Source organism: Colobus angolensis, unplaced genomic scaffold (genome assembly GCF_000951035.1).
Source record: "Colobus angolensis palliatus isolate OR3802 unplaced genomic scaffold, Cang.pa_1.0 Scaffold7, whole genome shotgun sequence".
Classification (NCBI taxonomy): Eukaryota; Metazoa; Chordata; class Mammalia; order Primates; family Cercopithecidae; genus Colobus; species Colobus angolensis.
Window position 1 is genome coordinate 11347905 of NW_012120709.1, and position 20344 is coordinate 11368248.

A 20344-nucleotide genomic window follows, 5' to 3' on the forward strand; every position below is an offset into this window, starting at 1 on the left:
TGGCCAGTTGAATTTTAGATTATGAAGAGATTATATACCCTGGTCCTACAACTAAGCTTTCTAACATTGTTTAGGAATGTGAAAGCCATTACCAGTGTCTCTATCTATGAGAAAACTTACTGAAGCAGTGACATTTTCTTTCACATCCACACCATATCCCAGAGTGTCTACCAGCATCTTCATATCTCTGACATCAACTTCCACCTCTGACCCTCCCGGGAAGAATGGCATTCCTCACGGATAATGGCATTCTTCTCTGTCCCACTTTGTGTTCCTCATAGCATCATCTATGTGTGAAGCCATAAAAGAAGAAATGCATTCTTAGGAGGACAATCTTGATGTAGTCATTAACACCACTGAGTGAATTCACTGCTAATGGAACACATTCCAAGCTAGAGGAGATTTTTAGTGGTGCAATCCAGAAATCTATTTTCATATTCTAGCATCAGCATTTTTATAAATATGTTAGACAAAAACATAGAAAGCGACATTGTCTTTTTTTTTTTTTTTTTTTTTTTGAGGCGGAGTCTCGCTCTGTCGCCCGGACTGGAGTGCAGTGGCAGGATCTCAGCTCACTGCAAGCTCCGCCTCCCAGGTTTACGCCATTCTCCTGCCTCAGCCTCCGGAGTAGCTGGGACTACAGGCGCCCGCCACCTCGCCCGGCTAGTTTTTAGTATTTTTCGTAGAGACAGGGTTTCACCGTGTTAGCCAGGATGGTCTCGATCTCCTGACCTCGTGATCCGCCCGTCTCGGCCTCCCAAAGTGCTGGGATTACAGGCTTGAGCCACCGCGCCCGGCCAGAAAGGGACATTTTCAAGGCCGTGTGTAATAAAACATTCAGAAAACAATCAATGTGTGAGATAAAATATTTACAATGTAAGTTTATTTCAAAAGATTCAAACGGATAAATTTAATTGGAGTAGGACTTAATTAACTCTATTTAAATATTTCTTTAAAAGATGTATATCTATGTATTTACTTACTATACATGATAGTAAACATTAGACATTATTTTAATGAACTTTTGTGCCAAACTTTAGGATTTCTTCTTAGTACATATCTATATGGGAAGGAAGAAGAAGAATAGTGAGCGTATAAACTAGAATGAATATAAAATAAAATAATCAATGCTAAAAGCAAGGTGCACACGAGATGACTTCATAGCACTAACCATCGCTTTCATAAACATGTGAGGGAGAGTTTTCAGAGAGGTTTATGTGAGAAAATCCCTGAGAATTTTATTTGATCACAAGTTCCACACCATATGACAATGTGACGTACTTGATAAATTAATGTAATCTTTGTCGGTTTCAAAATATAAATAAATGTACTGGATATTTGGAGAATCTTTTATAAACTAAGTTATTAAAATGAGAAAATCATATTCAATTTGGAACTGGAATTTGAGAAACTCTTGTAAAATCAGCTAGGTAAACCAAAGCAGCATTAAGTGAGTTAATTTTGGAGAAAATAAGAGCTAATTAGAATGAATATATTGGAGAAAACTATAGAAATAATGATTAGGTGGAAAAAATGTTTGTTGTTTTCATAGATGAATCAGGAGAAGAACAAAAAAGACCTAAGAGGGCCAGGCATTATGGCTCAAGCCTGTAATTCCAGCACTTTGGGAGGCCGAGGTGCATGTATCACCTGAGTTCAGGAGTTCAAGTCAGCCTGGCCAACACAGTAAAACCCTGTCTCCCTGTCTCTACTAAACACACACACACACACACACACACAAATAGCTGGGTGTGGTGGAGAGCACCTATAATCCCAGCTGCTCGGGAGGCTGAGGCAGGAGAATCACACTACTTGAATTCAGGCGGCAGAAGTTGCAGTGAGCCAAGGTTGTACCATTGTACTCCAGCCATAGGCGACAAGTGAAACTCTGTCTCAAAAAGTAAAAAATACTAAAAGCAAATTTTTGATTGTTTTGTAAGGAAGGAATAGGATATTTGGCTATATGGTCAGTGTCTCATCTCAGAAAATACTCATAAAATTCATAAAATTATCACCCTCAATAGATTCAGCAAGCCAAGTGAAGTGGCCACACCTGTAGTCTTAATACTTTGGGAGGGCAAGGTGGGAGGATTGTTTGAACCTAGGAGTTTGAGACTGTCTGGGAAACAGGCAAGTCCCTGTCTCTACAAAAAATAAAAAGAAAAATTATCTAGGCATGGTGGTGTGTGCCTAGTTCCATCTACTTGGGAGACTGAGGCTGAAGAATTGTTTGAGCCCAGAAAACTGAGGCCACAGTGAACTACATTCATACCACTGCACTCCAGTCTGGAAAACAGAGCATGAGCATGTCTCTTAAAAAAAAAAAAAAAAAAGAGAGAGAGAGAGAAAGGAAAAAAAAGTCAGTAAAGCAATATCTAAACTTTGTGAAAAAAATTACTTTCCTGGCTTCACAATTTCTTTCAAATACAAAATTAGTTTATTTTAAGACAAAGAGTCACTTTTGGGAAAAAAAAATAGAGTTGTATCCTGTTCTAGGACAAATAAAACACTGACAATTTGGTAAGCAAGAAACTGAACTCACAAACATAAATTTTTCTAACAAAAACCCAGCTCATGTTGACTGTGTTAGGACTCAATAAAACTTTGATCATGATTTTCAGTGTAGGGCACTGAAACATTTTTAAGATCTTCATTGTCATCCGAGACATATGTATTTCCATCAGTACCTTGAATATTTTATGGAATAAAAAGTTTTATGCCCACATTTTTGTGGCAGCGACCAGCCAGACACTCTCAGTGTATACACTGAGACCCAACAAGAAACTTCTCTGTTTCCTGGGCACTCAGCTAGTCTATGTTGCCAGTGACTCTAGCAGTTGGGTATGACCATATCACTGAATTCTAACTAGTGGAATGCAAGCACAAGCGTGGGGTGACACAACCAGACTGAGCCTAGAAAAATCTCCTAAAGATGATCCTCCGTATTATTTCCAATGCCACTAACTGGATGGTTATCATCACAGTTATTTTAACATTGCCATGTTGTAGATTATCAGAGCCATAGAATAGAAGAGTTCTAAGCACGTGGGTTAGCACTTGGAGAAGAGCTGTCCACTAATCAGGAATGGCAATTTTAGAATTTTCATGAATGAGAAATAAGTTTTTACCAGATCTGAGCCATTATAAATGTTTGACTTTGTTAAAACAACCCACATTAACACATAAAGGCCTGTGTAATCTCATTTATATCCCTAAGTTATTGGAATGCTTTAATTTCAGGATAGAGATTTTAAATTCCTTTTTCACTTATGATTTATGTATTCATGTGAGTGCAATAAAAACAGGAATGCTGTTTTGTTCATTTTTCTCTATCCAGTCTATAGAACATGGTATTGAATACAGTTGGCATATGATCAATAATTTTCTAGTGGCCTAGTAACAATAACTCTAATGAAATTATTTAGTGAAGTTTTTGTTTTTAACAAATATTTATCAAATGCACAATACGAGGCAACCAATCATTAAATGAGATCACACCTATGAATAAATCAGACATTTTGAAATTTTATCTTAAAGCTAAAGTCCATTGGAGGAAACTGAATTTATTTTTTAAATTACCAAAACATCTGGTAATAGTTATGGCTGAAGAATTACAGGGAACTTTAGGAAAAGGGGCTCTGAAACATATTAGTAGAAGTAGAAATGGAGAGACAGATTCTTTGTTTATATAGATGTATACAGAGGGGTAGTGGAACTATGAGAATAGCCTCTGTGGAAGCAGACTAGATTAAAAAGAGAAAAAAAAAGTATCTGATCAATCTATGAGAATTGCCTATTACCCTCTCACCCTGGGTTTACCATATATATTTAATATCAAGGAAGACGGGATTCAAAGAACACTGTTTCTTACCTGGGAAGAGAGAAAACACTTCTTAAGAATCTTGTGTACTGAGGTCATTTCCAAAGTGTAGGCCTAAAGAAAGATTGATATTTAAATAGTCGCTTATCATTTCTGAAGAACTTTATCCCAATGTGTTGGATACTCTTCACTGAATTTTTTTCCATATGCCTGACTGATTGATAATAAATCCTGTTCAAGATGTGTTACTTGAAACCACACACATCACTTGGGAAACAAGAGACTCTTCGCATGAATGACTAGACAGTTATTTAACAGCTAAGGCAGAATAGATGAGTATCTGTGAGTGACACCTTTGATCTCTGCTTTCTATGGTGAAAGTGGAATCGAGATATCATCAGATATAGAATCAATAATTTTCTTGACATGCGTATGTCAAGGTGGTCCCTGAGGCAACACAGGTGTGTGAAAGTAAAGTTGCCTAACTCAGTGCTGATTTTGGCTTTGAAGAAAACTATGAGGGGGAAAGGCATCTGTATTTGGACCCCTAGTTTTGCTAAGATTTATCACAGCAAAGGGGTTAGGTGAACAATTGGCCACACCAGGAGGAATGAACCCAAGTTTCAAGCATGAGATGAATCAGTGACATCTCAGAGGAATCTACTTGGCACTTGGGAGGAAAGGGGGTCAGAGACATGCTGGAACTCACAAGGTCTTTTAATCTGCTTATATTAAAGGAGAAGGTTAATAGGAATGTGTTCTTCATCCTAGAATGACAGATATTTGTGCAAAGTCAATAGTATTGCCTTAACATGTTTCTGAAATTTTTTCAAATTTGTTTCACACTGATATTAAAAATCTCCCCTCTAGTGAACTAGTGAAATTTCCATGGTCTAGAGGGACTGAAGACACATATGTTAGATCATTTTATAAGTTGAATGTTGTGATGTACATGAAAGTTACAGGCAAATATGCTGTCAACTTCACTATGTGAATTTCTTGTCCCAACCATTCACTATTCTCTATACTATGTCCTCTATTCCCTACCTATATCTCTATGCTGTATACTATGACACTGCAAGCAAAGTGGAAATTCAATTGATAATAATAACAATAATATGGAGTTAACATTTATTACTCAGTTCTTTTAGGGCTGCCATTATCACCCATGGTTTGCAATATTGCACTAGCACTTAACCTTTCCCCCTATATCCACTCTTGCTGGGCTATAATCCATTCCCCATAGAGCTTTCAGCGTGATTCTTTAAAAATGAAAATTTTATCACTTTATTCCTTACAGCCCTCCAGAATTTCTTTTCATGATTAGTATGAAGGAACGTATAAGGCCTCAGATACTCTGGTCCCTTCCTCACTCCCCAGCCTCCCTGCTGACATCTCTCCTGACACTGTGTTCCAGTTACTAAGCCCTCTCTCTGAAGCTCTGTTTTGTCTGTAAGTTCCCCATATACACTGCTTCTCTTGTCTAGAATGTTCCTCTTTTACCCTTGATTTGCACTCCTTCATTTTTCAAATGTGGGCATAAATGTTTCTTTAAAGGGTTTTATCAGAGTGGACAATCATTATTTATTCCTGCTACATTGTGCCTGCATTTTTTCTCCCAATTAATGTCTGCCTTTATGGCCTGACTGTAAATACCGTAAGGTTTAGTAACCATGTCTCCTTTAATTGTGCATCATGTGTCCTGCATCTAGCCTAGTCTTAGCACACAACTACATGTACAAAACAAAAATGAAAAAAAGGAATTTGCTTATTAGACTGTATTTCTGCAACTAAATTGAACAATCCTTCGGAATGTGTATCAGGCTTTATATGCAATTTTAGCTTTCTTTAACTGCTATAAGTATAAAACTCTTCTTTCAGATAAGTTCTAGAAAATATATGGTGGGTAATAAGACAGAATATAACTAGGGAAGCTATCTGAGTTGGGAACTAGAAGAAATATGTTTAGCCAGAGCAGAGAACAAATGGAAAGTTTTGCTGTGTATGTGATTATTTTATTTAGTTTTCCTCAAGCAGCTGAGCAGAGAGTGATGCCATCATCAAACTGGGAAAGAATGGGCTTAAGAAGCTTGTTTTGGAAGGACTCAGAGAAAGAAAAATAATGAGAAATTAGAAATTTTATTTTAAATTCCTTAAATTTGAGCTACCAATTAGATATGCAAGGAGACAGGTAAAGTAGAAAATTTTATGTATAAAACAGGAACTCGGTTTTCATAGAGTTCTATATAGTCTCATGGTTCTTGTGAAGGGTCAAAGATACTTAGACTAATACTAGACGCTCAACAAGTCTTTGGTGTTAAAGTGGTTTAAGTAGCCTAGAAAACACTATTAATAGTAATTCACTAGAATAGTTCTAAGGAATAAAAAGAGTACTCAAACTATAGGCACAGAAATTATTATTATATGACTTGATTTCTTTTTTACATGAATAAAGGACAGTCACCTTTTGAAAATATTTGGGTAGCTAAATCATAAATTCTACTCTTTATGCCTTTCAAGGAACTATATAAACGAGATAAGAGTACTAGTTTCCCTAAGAAATCTATTAGTGAGTAAATGGCACACATAAGATGCATTTTGCATGTGTCCCCAAACATGTGACCATTACTTGGTTCATTTTGCACCTTTATTGTTTGAAATATTCAATATTTATTGCAGCAATTGTATTGAATTTAAAAAGAGTATGTGCCACTGTACTCTTGAAAAAGCACTTTAAACATATCCTGTTTCCCCCATAGTGCACAAAATTTAACTAAAAAATATTTGTTTTTATTAAAGTTATTCTGAATCAAATCAGAAAAAGTCAAATGATACTAAATACATATTTTTGCTTGTCTTGTTTTAATTTTTGCATTTTTTTCTCTTAATTACATTCAACACTTATAAAATGATTTTGTGGGAACTAATTCCATCACGAAAACTTTGTAAGTATGCCATGCTCCACACTTCCATTTAGCGTTTTGTTCTTTATAAAAAGTATATGGCCTTAAAGTGCAAAAATATAGACCTATTTATAGGATACTTAATATCCCAAACAAGTTAAACTATGTGTAAGACTAATCAGAGTCTTTGGCAGAAACCGTATTTGTGTCTTAGACTTCAGAACCATCTGCCTCAGCCTTGTTCGGTACCAAGGAAAAATTCCGCGTTCTATTATGGACAGATTTAGAAGCCTCAAAAATTACGTCTCAGAATGTATCAGTTTGTTATGGCCACAATACTGCCATATAACAAATGGTCTCAAAATTTCAGTGACAAATTTCACTAAGCTCATTTTGCACCTATGGGTATACAATTCAGCTGCAGGAACCTCTTACTTCCCTTGCTGGTCATCTCAGTGCGTCTTTTCCATAACGCTCATTCTCCTTTAAGTCTGGTAGGTTTCTGTCGTAGCAACTGCAGAAACTGAGAGGACAAGCCTAATCACTTAAGGATATTTCAGACCTCTACTTGGATTAGTCAGTTGGTCATTTCAACGGCAAAGAAGTTGCTATGGAAGATCTAAAACATGTTACTCAGGACAATTTACTAGTCCTCTACATCCTGAAGATTTCTCTGATGAATTGAATCCAAATATTTCCCTCCATTTGATCTCCTGTAGTAAATATTGATTAAGCCATTTAATAAAAAGATGGTTTATATTCTTTCCCATAGGGTAGATACTTTCTGACATGTAATTTTTTTCTGAGGTTTGAAAGCACCATGAAAGCATATACTAGAGAGATTTTTCTCAATTTGTATAGCAGATGTTCAGCACAATGCCGTAAATAAATTATTGTTTTTAATAATGGACAAAATATAGACACTAAAAAAGCATTTTTTTTTTAAAAAAAGAATCAGACAATTTTAGTTGGAGTTCTATTTATCAGTAGGATATCAATCAAAATACATAGGCTGCAAATATCACCAGGTTTACTATTAACTTTCTGCCTAATGTAGTCAAAAGGGAGCCCTGATCATTGCGGTTTTTTTGGGAACTGGAATGATGGAAGATCCATTTTGACACATGACTTTACCATGGCAGAGAAATGGTAACTAACAAATGGTGTTCTGGTTTTCAACCCATTCTCTCAAATGGAGGCTCACATATTACCTCTGCTTATGTGGCGTTAGTGAAAGTAAGCTATGTAGCTATAGAAACCTTGAAAGGAGATGGGTGCAATCCTACCACATTCTAAGAGGCAGACCCATGAGATGAGTACCTTTATTTCTCCTGTTTTACAGAAGAAAATAAGACTTCAGGCTGTAGAATAACCTGTGAAATCACACAATTGGAAAGTACCCAAGGTGGAGTGTACATCAATGTATCTAAGAATGAAAACCTATGCTTCTTGGCACAGCATTTCTTTACCTTTTTGTGTGAAGCAGGCTTTCCAGTAGAGGTTATGTGCTATTGTCTGAATCTTTATTTTCCCCCTAAAATTCATATATTAAAATCCTAACCCCCAAGGTTATGGCATTTGGAGGTGGGACCTTTGGGAGGCGATTAGGTTATGAGAACAGAGGCTTCATAACTAGAATAAGTGCTTTTATTTATTTATTTACTTATTTATTTATTTAGTATACTTTAAGTTCTAGGGTACACGTGCACAACGTGCAGGTTTGTTACATATGTATACATGTGCCTTGTTGATGTGCTGCACCCATTAACTCGTCATTTACATTAGGTATATCTCCTATTGCTATCCCTCCTCCCTCCCCCCACCCCACCACAGGCCCTGGTGTGTGATGTTCTGATGCAAACTATCTCAAGGACATAAAGCCAAACACCGCATGTTCTCACTCATAGGTGGGAATTGAACAATGAGAACACTCGGACACAGGATGGGGAATAAGTGCTTTTATAAAAGAGACCCCAGAGAGGTAGCTCTTTACTACTATCACATGAGGACGGAGTTATAAGACGCCAGACAGAAGTTAGAAATGGGCCCTCACCAGATCTAGATCTTCCAATGCCTTGATCCTGGACTTCCCAGCCTCTAGAACTGTGAGAAATAAAATTCAGTCGTTTATAAGCTACTCAGTTTATGGCATTTTGTTCTAGCTGTCCAAATGGAATAAAATAGTAGGTACTAACAATTACTAACTCTTGTTAACTTTATCCCTTGTATTTTCTACTGATGATAATGATAATTAAGAATGTAAGAATTAAATAACTATAAAAAACAAAACACAAAACAAAGAGAAAATTTGATCTTCTTAGCTGTACCTAAAAGAAGGTTGGTAGACTGTCTTTTTGGAGCTATTGCTTGTTAGTAATGAATATACTATAGTCGGTAATATAAGATATGTCCATTATCAGTGGAGATTTTAACATGCTTAAGAAACCATTATATAAGTCCAAAATGTTAATTTATTTTTGAGAAATATAACTTTTGTAAGAAATAGAATATTTGCATTAATATAGTGAGGTATTTTCTTTCAGCAACCTGGCCAAAAGTATAATCAGAAGAATGCTAAGTGGATATGGAGTCAAATGAGGGGGAATTAGATAAATCAGCTTGTAATATCATCAAGCTAATAACTCCAACTTAAAGGAAATACTTCTGCTTATGGATGAAAGTATTCAAAGTCCATTGATTACACAACCCTTTGCATACTTTCACCATCACTAAATGCTTTGTTATCATTTGTCTAAGGCTGTCTCCCACAAGGTGAAGAGGAATGGGTACTGTCACCCCTGCCTCTGTGACTCTTTTTTCTTATTTCAGTGTCTGTGTAGACATAGCCTTTCCTCAAATGTGTACTTATGTTCCTTCAGTTTGCCAAGTCTCTTAGGCTTCAGACTTGTTTATTAATAACACATTTCACAGCTTTGCACTATCATATTTATTGCTGATTTCATATTTAAATTTCAGAATAAAGTAGTTCTCCACTGTTTTCAGATTTATCAAGAAAATCTCATATATGACAAGAATAACAATGATGATGATACAGAACCAAGTTTAAATATTGCTCCAGAATTAATTCCAGGGACTTGCAATGTCAGTGGATGAAATATGTGTCAAAAATTGGAGTAAAATAATGTTTTTCCAAATTAATAAGTGATGTGTAAACATCTGTTAATTAGAAAGACTAAACCAGTCAAAAATAATAACTACAACTACTTTTCAAGATGTAGACAGTACACTAAGACATCAAGAGAAACAACAAAAAGTTAAAAATTGGGGTGATGCGACTAAAGTATACACTTTTTATTAGTTTTCTTTTTCCATGGTTGTTTGTTTATGCAATTAGTATTAAGCTGTTATCCGTTTAAAATAATGAGTTATAAGATAGTATTTGCAGGCCTCATGGCATCCATACAATGGATACGCAAAAAATAAAAAGCAAAAAATTAAATCATAGTACAAGAGAAGGTCAACTTTGCTAAAAGCAGTACAAGAAGAAAGGAAAAAAGGAAGATAAGACCATAAAACAAGCAGATAACAAATTTAAAAAATGGCAGGAGTAATTCTTTACTTATCAAGAATAACACTGAGTGTGACTGGACTACATTCCTTACCATAAAGACATCAAGTGGCTGAATGTATGAAGATATAAGACTCAATGATCTATTGCCTACAAGAAATGTACTTCACATAGACTGAAAATAAAAAGATGAAAAAATATATTTCATACCGGTGGAAACCAAAAGGAAGAGGAGTAACTACACTTATGTCAGACAAAATAGATTTCAAGACAAAAACTGTACGGAATCACAAAGAAGGTCATTATATAATAATAAAGAGGTCAACCTAGCAATGGAGTATAATGATTGTAAATATATGTACACAACACTGTAGCACCTGGATATATAAAGCAAGTCATATTGGAGCTAAATACAGAGGTAGACTTCAATGCGAAAATAGCTGGTGACTTCAACACCCTATTTTCAGCATTTGACAGATTTCTCAGACAGAAACTCAGCAACAACAAAAAATTAGACTTCATCTGCACTATAGAGCAACTGGTATACCTACAGGACACTTCATTCGATGGCTGCAGAACACATATTGTTCTCCTAAGCACAAGGATCATTTTCAAGAATAGGCCATATGTTAGGTAACCAAACACATTTTAAGTTTTCAAAAAAATTGAAATATTATCAAGCATCTCCTCTGAGCACAATAAAATAAAACTAGAAATCAACAACAAGAGGAATTTTGGAAACTATACAAACACATGGAAATCAAACAATATGTTTCTGAAAGACCAGTGGGTCAACAAAGAAATTAGAAAGGAAATGGAAAATTTTTTTGAAACAAATGATAATAGAAACACAACATACTAAAACCTATGTGCTAAAGTAAAAGAATTACTAAGAGGGAAATTCTGAGCTATAAGTGCTTTGAATTTCTGTAAGTGCTTACATCAAAAAAAGAAGAAAAACTTGAACTGAATAACCTAACAATGCATCTTAAATAACTAAAACAGCAAGAGTAAGCCAAACTCAAAATTCACAGAAAAGAAATACTAAATATCAGAGCAGACATAAATAAATTTGGAATGAAGAAAAAAATAAAATCAATGAAGAAGAAAAAAATAAAATCAATGAAATAAAAAGTTGATGTTTTGGAAAGACAAACAACAATGTCAAACCTTTAGCTGGATTAACAGTAAAAGAGAGATGACCCCAATAAATACAAGGGTCAGAAGATAAATTACAACTGATGATGCAGAAATTCAAAGGATCTTTGGTGGTTACTACGAGTAACTATACACCAGTAAATAGAAAATCTAGAGGAAATGGATAAATTTCTAGACACATACAACCTGTCAATTGAGATTGAACCATAAAGAGATTCGAAACCTGAACAAGATAATGACAAGTAATAAGATTGAAGCTGTAATAAAAAGTACCCCAGCAAAGGAAATCTTGTGAGTTATTGGTTTCACTGCAGAATGTTACCAAACATTTAAGGAAGACATTATATCAATCCTACCCAACTGTTCAGAAACATAGAGGAGGAGGGAATATTTCTACACTCATTATATGAAGCAGTATTACCCTGATACCAAAACCAGACAAAGACATATCTAAAAAGAAAAAGAAAACAAAAAGCCTATATATGTGATGAATATTGATGCAAAAATACTCAAAAAAATACTAGCACACCAAATTCAACAATACATTAAAGAATCATTCATTTTGACCAAGGCAGATTTATCCCAGGAATGCAAAGGTGACTCAACATAGTCAAATCAATAAATGTGATGCATTGTATCAATAAGATGAAGGACAAAATCCATCAGATTATTACCATTGATGCTGAAAAAGCATTTGATACAATTTATTTTACTTTCATGATAAAAATCCTAAAGAAACTGGGTACGGAAAGAACATACTACAACATAATAAAATCCATATATCACAGACCCACAGTTAATATACTGAGTGGAGAAAAACTTATAGCTTCTCCTCTCAGATCTGGAACATGACAAAGATGCTCACTTTCACCGCTGTTATTCAACATAGCACTTAAAGTCCCAACTAGAGCAATGAGATCAGATAATAAAATAAAAGGCATTTAAATTAAAAAGAAAGAAGTCAAATTATCTTTGTTTGCAGATTATATTTTCTTCTTATTTGGAAATCCTAAAGACTCAACCAGAAAACTATTGGAACAGATAAACAAATTTGGTAAAGTTTCAGTATATAAAATCGATATACAAAATCTGTAACATTTCTACATGCAAACACTAAACAATTTGGAAAAGAAATTTAAACAGTAATCCCATTTATAGCAGCCATAAATAAATGCCTAGGATTTACCCTCACCAAACAAGGGAAAGATCTCTACAATGAAAACTATAATACACTGATGAAAGAAATTGAAGAGGACACAAAGAATAAAATGATATTCCATGCTCATGAATGGAAAGAGCTAATATTGTTAAAATATCCATACTACCCAAAGCAACCTACAGACTGAATGCCATCTTTGTCCAAATGCCATCTCTGTCCAATAAAAAGAATGCCCAACAACATTCTTTACAGAAATAGAAAAAGTAACTCTAAGATTTATATTGAACTGCAAAAGACCCAGAATAGCCAGAGCTATCCTGAGCAAATGGAACAAAACTAGAGGAATCACATTACATAATTTCAAATTATACTACAGAACTATAGTAATTAAAACAGCATGATCCTGGCATAAAAACAGATGCATAGACCAATGGAACAAAATAGAGAACACAGAAGCAAATTTACACACCTATAGTGAACTCATTTTTGACAAAGGTCTCAAGACCCTGGGGAAAAGATAGCCTTTTCAATAAATGGCACTGGGAAAACTGGATATCCATTTGCAGAAGAATGAAACTACACCCTTACCTCTTGCCACATCCAAAAACAAAATCAAAACAGATGAAAGATTTAAATCTAAGGCCTCAAATTATGAAACTACTAAAATAAAACATTAGGGAAACTATTAGGACATTGGTGTGGGCAAAAATTTTTTGAGTAATACCCCACAAGCACAAGCAACAAAACCAAAAATAGACAAACAGAATCACATCATGTTAAAAAGCATATGTGGAATAAAGAAAATAATCAAAGGGAAAGACAACCAACAGAATGGGAGAAAATATTTGCAAACTCTCCAAATTAAAAGGGATTCATAACCAAAATTTATAAGGAGCTGAAACAACTCTATAGGAAAAAAATCTGTTGATCTAATTTAAAAATGTGTAAAATATTTGGATAGATATTTCTCAAAAGAAAACGTAAAAATAACAAACAGGCTTATGAAAAGATGTTCAGCACCATTGATCATTAGAGAAATGCAAATCAAAACTCCAATGAGACATCATCTCACCCCAGTTAAAATGACTTTTATTGAATGATAGGCAATAACCAGTGCTGGTGAAGATGCGGAGAAAAGGAAACTTTCACACACTGTTGAGAATATAAATTAGTGCAACCACTATGAAGAACACTTTGGAGACTCCTCAAAAAAATTAAAGATAAAGCTACCATATAATCCAGCAATTCCACTTTGGGGTGTGTAGCCAAAAAAAAGAAAATCAGCATATTGAACAGACATCCACACTCCCATATTTTTTGCAGCACTGTTTACATCAGCTAAGATTTGGAAGCAATGTAAGTGTCCATCAACAAATGCATGGATAAATAAAATGTGATACATGTACACAATGCAGTACTATTCGGCCATAAGAAAGACTGAGATTCTGTCATTTGCAACAACATGGGTGGAATGGGAAGTCATTACATTAAGTAAAATAAGCCAGCCACAGAAAGACAAACCTCGCATGTTTTCATGTATTTGGGAAATCTAAAAATAAAAACAATTTAACTTATGAGTGTAGAGAGTATAAAGTTGATTACCAGAAGCTGGAAAGGTAGTGGAGGGCTGTAGGAGGTAGGAATGGTTAATAGGTACAAAAAGTTAGAATGAATGAATGAATAAGACCTAGTAATTGAGAGTACAGCAAGTGACTATAGTCAAAATAATTTAATTGCACATTAAAAAATAACTAAAAGGGGATAATTTGATTGTAACACAAAGAATAAATGCTTGAGGGTGTAAATATCCTACTTTTTCATGATGTGATTATTGTGCACTGCATGCCTGTATCAGTATATCTCATGTATCTCATAAATGCATTCATTATTTGTAATAACACAAAAATTAAAAGTTAAAAAGCATCTCATACTTTTCTCTGTTGTTATACATATTCTCCAACTAAAAATGATGGTGGGGTGGGGTTATGGATCAAAAGATTACAAGGCAAAAGATCACAGGGACCATGTCTTTAAAACTTTCAAAATATGTGTAAATACTTGCTAATGTGAGTATATGTCAGCACTATTTATTTCTCTTTCACTGGAAGTTAGGGAAACAAGGAATGTGGTGGATCACTCTTCTGAGTAAAGGAAAATAGTTTCACTAAATTCTTGTCTTTATTTCAGAAAATTCCTGCCCTTCAAGGCAGATAAGAGAGTTTTTATATATTATATATTTTTAAGTCTAATGTTCCCCTTTTGAGTCAAATTATTTTCTCTTTGGGTGACATTACTGATTATTATTATCTCCAATGGAAGATAGCTACATAAATGAATGGAGGGAAAGAGAAGTCGTTTGGAAATGAAAGACTAACAGAAAAAAGTACGAATATTATTTGAACCCAGTTCATTTTTACTTTGATTCCTAGTTATGAATTCTAATTCTATCGAACCTTAGTTTTAGGAATCTTGGCAAAGAATTGTAACACAGGCAATTTTGACTTCTTGTATGCCATTCAACCTGCTGTCCATTCTGCAAGCCATCTTTCTTAATTATAAATCTGACTATATATAATGCCCCTGTTTAATAATATTCTAAAATAATTTACACTGTCCCCATGACAAATAATTACTCCTCTGTGTTTCATCAGTTCATCTAATCTTTTCAAACCATAATTTAACTTTTACACTGCAACCATACAATTTTCTTTCCCAAATTTGTCTTATCATTTCGCACTCTCAATTGAGAAAAATCTCAATGATTTTTCCTCCCCCTTATAAAATTTTCTTTTGGATATAACAAATCGATCACAATGAAAGCATGCACACTTACACACAAACATAAGTCTCTGTGTTCTGTTTTCCTGTCAATTTTTAACACCGTTAATAATTCAAATCAAACTCTTATTTTTCATTGTACCACCACTAGCCTCTAAATTGCTGGGAGTTCTCACTCCACTGATGCCTGCACAACCCTGGAAGTATAAATTTGGAAGGTGAGGGGACAGAGTCTGACTTAAGGCTGCCAGTGATACTCTGTTCACTATTTCAAAAAGTTGCATAAGTGATCTCTTTTCTTCTCTCTCCAGTTCTGTTCATTTGTCTATTGGGGTATTGTTTATCTATCACACTCACTTGGGTATTTTTGTTCATTAAATATACAAAAGACTGATACTTAAATCATTTTTGAATAATAAATATAGGTTTGCCACTAAAATTAAACAACAGAAAAGTTTGTAAAGTGGAAAAGAATTATCCACACTCTCTAATTTGACACAAGGTAACCACAGTTATATGTTTAGCTTGCATCTTTCTGAATTTTTTCTATGCTTTTGTAAAACACTTAATACATTACTGATTTTATTGATTTCCTTAATCATTGGCTTCCTAGTATCCTTGCCCTTTGCTTCAACCCTGAACTAGTCTTATGATTTGGTTTTGGCCAACATAATGCAGTAGAAGGATCTGGTGCAATTCCCAGCTCAGGCTTTACAAAGCCTGGTGCTCTTCTTCCTCGTGGACACCTGAAACTAAATTAGGATGAGCCTGAGCTACATTGCTAGCTGATAAGACACATCACGTGGAAAAGAGGCTAGTTGCCCCAGCCAAGGTCATTCTAGACCAGCTTCCAGCCATGTGCTTTCCAAACATATGAAGATCCCAGCCTTTCAGTAAATATGCCTACCCCATGCACAGGTGGTCTCAGACACATGGATAATCTCAGCAGAGTCAAGAACTACTTAGCTAACTGGTAACCTTGTGAACAATAGTAAATGCTTATTGCATTAAACTACTGAGGTTTTGGGTGTTTTGATACCCAGAAATAAATAACTGGCAGACACATATTTACCTATACCTTTTCTCCTTATAGCACCAGTATCATATTATTATATTATCAACAATTTGCTCCATTTGTTTAATTTTTGCTTCACAACATATGACAAACCCTTTAAAAATCCAACACATTAAAATCCAATACTATCTGACTTTGGACATCTATAAATTATTAAAAGTGTCAATTCAATATAATTTTAAATGTTTTGTCAAAGTAATACATTCATGAGACTGTCCGTAGTACACAAAAGAATACAATAAAAATCATATTTCCCAGTACAACTCTTCCCACCTTGAGTCCCACGTACTAGATGTAATTTCCTTCAATTGTTTTTGTTTTGTTTTGTTTTGTTTGGCAGTAACATTTGGAATTTTCAATAATGACTCTTACAGCTCTGTGTTTCCTGATATATAGAACATAAACAATGCCACTGACTACCTCATATGAAAAATGAGATGCAGCTCACTTACATTGCCACATATCTAGTCTATTCTACCTAATATTTGATAATGTCATGATGTTCAAACCTTTTATTAATTGTGAAACAATTAATAATATATTTAACCATAATTTCTTCTTTAATCAATGTTGCTCAGTAGCTAAAATTTTCTCTATGTAAGTTGATTAATGTTGTTCTCATACCTTCTCACTTTCAATGGTATCATTATATTTTTGCAATTTTTATCATAGTAAAACGTCATAACAAAATTACAAGCTTAACAATTTAAGTGTACAGCCAAATAGTATTAAATACATTTATAATTTTGCACAACAATCACCCATCTACCTCCAGAATTCTTTCTATCTTGTAAATCTGAAACTTTATAACCATTAAATGACTCTTCATTTTCTCCTGCCCTATCACCTGGCAATCACCATTCTACTTTCTGTCTCTGTGAATCTGATAATCTAGGTGCCTCATATAAGTGTGATCATATTGTATTTTTGTGTGTGTGAATGGCTTATTTTACCTAGCATAATGTCCTCAAAGTTCCTCTATATTTTAGCATATGTCAGAACTTCCCTCTTTTCTATGCTAAATTACATTTTAGTGTATCTATATATGATATTTTACTTATCATTTTTTCAGTCCATGGATACTTTTGTTGCTTCCACATTTTTAGATAACATGAGCAACGTTGCCATGAACGTGGGTGTATAAATATATATTTGAGACCTGCTTTCAATTATTTTCGGTATGTACCCAAAGGTGGAGTTTGGACCCTATGATAATTCTAGCTTTACTTTTCTGAGGAACTTTCATACTGGTTTCCACAGTGGTGCCATTTGACATTCTCACCAACAGAGCAGAGGGTTCCAATTATTCTACATCCCTGCAAACACCTGTTATTTTCTGTTTGTTTGTATGTTTTGATGGGAGTCATTCTAATGGGTATGAGGTGGTATCTTTCTTATACTTTTAGATACCATCTTCTTTCATCCTATTGTTGGTGGTAAGTCACAGTCAGTCATCTTCATCAGCCAAGTATAGATGTTACATCAGCCATAAAACTCGAAAATCCAGTTAGCTTCTTCCACTTCATTTCCACTTGTCCACCATTTTCATGGAAATTATATTGTCTATTAGAGAATCTAAAAATATACAGTTCATACAATCTAAAAAGATACCATCTTTACTTTTATCAAAACACCAAATGTTGAATATGCAAGCTATACAGGTAAAGGTGCTCTTTGATGTGACAGAGGAGGGCTGGGCTGCCTGTGGTTTCCTGCAGAAGAGAGAAAGGACAGAAGGTCAAGATGGTTATCCCTCACTGCCTTCATCCCATCCCTCATTATGATTCTTCTTCCATCTTCTGCCATATGCTTTTGTCATTTCCCTCAACTTCCATCTGTGACCTCTGTGACTGTTTAGCAAAAAGTATTTAGGAGTATCTTGGTAAAACCTGAATTAAATTATGTCACTTCTCTTTTCCAAAGCACTGGAAGGTTTTCCTATCTACTCAGATAATATTTTTTTAAAGATTTACCGTGTGATGTTCAAGCACAATGTGATGAGGCTCCTCACTGTTTCTCCTAATTTGTCTCTGTCATTTCCCTCACTTGCATTCTCTCTTGGTCACACTGTATCATTGTAGTTCTTTTTAAACATGTTTAGCATTTATCTGCCTCGGGGCATTTGCCCTTGTATTCTGTGCTGGAACACCTCTCCTGCATAAGAACCACATGGTTCACTCTCCAACTCTGTCCATTCTTTATTCCAATTTCATTATTTCAAGGAAGGTTTCCTGAATAAAATACCTACAGTTGAGCATGTATTTTCTACTGTCCAATAACTGTGGCTGAATGTCAGTAATGAGAGAGCCAAGTAAAAAGTACTCCCTGGCAGAACCTCCCACCAGCCTGCGCACTGGGAAGAATGTGCACTGGGGTGGAGCCTTGGGAAGTTCATGCCATTTGCAGCAGGGAGAAGCCTGGCCCCTCCTCTTCCTGGGTGGTACCTGGTATTCAAACTGCAAGGCAGAAAGGGCACTAGCAGGATTCTGGCTCTGTGAAGGGTCCGTTTCCCATTTTTTTTTCCTTTTCAGACAATAAACCCTGCCCTCCTCACCTTTCAGATTGTCTGTGAGTCTAATTTCTCCTGGTCGTGTGACAAGGACCCCATCTTTAGCTGAACTAAGGAGAAAGTCAACAACAGTAATGTGATACATGCACTCAGAGGACCAAAGCCCTGCTTTCCCCATAGTTAGCTCCTGTGTTTACTCTGTTTTGTTCAAGGTCTGATGCAATGTTGGTCACTAAGTGTGGTAGGTGGGAGAGAAACAGAGAGAGAGACAAAGGGAGTGTATGAGAGATCGATGAATATAATTAATAATGGTAACGTTTATACATTACCATTTTAATAATTACTAACCTAGGACTTTCACTGTGTATTACATTTTACTGCAATTTTCCTTACCTCCTTGATTGATTATATAGTTGGGGGAAACTAAATGCGTATAAGTAGAATAAAAAAGAGCACATAAATTCTCACCAGACTGCATCAATAAAGAACTCTAACTTGACCATACAAGTAGTCAGCTGTCATTGGTCATTGAAGTTCACCACTGATATAGCTCTTTCATTTGTTTCACCCTCCAACAACTCTCAATACTTACATTTTCAATTGCCAGGAAAGAGGTAGAAATCTCTTGTCAAGGATACTCGTTCTATGGTGGGCATCTGGGCTTTAGCTTGTGGAATTTCAAATGATTTCTGTACCTAAAAGAAAAAACAGTAGATGAGATATGAGGGATTTTGGATTCTCAGAAAGCACCTTGCACCATGAACCAGGAAATACCAAGCCCATGGATATTCCAACTCCTTAACACTGCTACCCTACCTCTTAGAATTGACACCCCATGTCAGGCTGTACACTGTACATCAAAATAAACACTGCATGCCTAGTCAAGGCTTTTCAACCTCCATTTTCTCTATTTTCCATTTTTGACCTATAGATGTGGAAATCAATTAAATATTCCTTGAGATATGCTCATGAGAACTGGATATGGAAGACTTAGTACTTTCAACCCTCACCAAGGCTGATTCTTCAATTTAAGGAGAATTAAATCCCAGAATCTTGCTTTAAGGCCTGAACACTGAACAACTTTCATGCCGACACCACCAAGCTGACCTCTGAAATCTTATGCAAGGACTGATCAATGAGATCCTGCTTACCATAAATCCAGTATTTCTAGTCTTTTTCCAGGAATACCCTCAAAAGTACAATGTCTAATTCCTAATCATCCAAAAGGACTTAACTTCCCAGTTCTCTATTCATAGAAACCCTGTCTCAATTTATGGTACAATCTTCTTTAAATGCCAGTGGTATATATTCTTCTTCCCACAAGAGTTTTACTGTTTTCTACAATTTTTAATTTAGAAACAACCACACTTTCCTGTGTTAATACCAATCCTATTTTCCCTTAAAAAGAGAAGG

General features: G+C 35.2%; 1 protein-coding gene across 2 annotated transcripts in view; it reads right to left on the bottom strand.

Moving 5' to 3' along the window:
• Positions 1-18027: 18027 nt before the first annotated feature.
• The window catches only part of CASP5 (caspase 5, apoptosis-related cysteine peptidase), a 40230-nt gene continuing 37913 nt past the window's right edge, over positions 18028-20344 (bottom strand). Inside the window, exons 8-9 of one of the 2 annotated variants that reach the window (XM_011926646.1) lie at positions 19524-19626; positions 18028-18134 (exon numbers count right to left, since the gene is read on the bottom strand). In XM_011926646.1, the coding sequence (XP_011782036.1) occupies positions 19528-19626 (99 nt within the window). In that variant the 3' untranslated portion in view covers positions 18028-18134; positions 19524-19527. Of the gene's footprint in view, positions 18135-19523; positions 19627-20344 lie in introns of those variants that run through there. The other variant, XM_011926645.1, reaches the window with a different exon arrangement.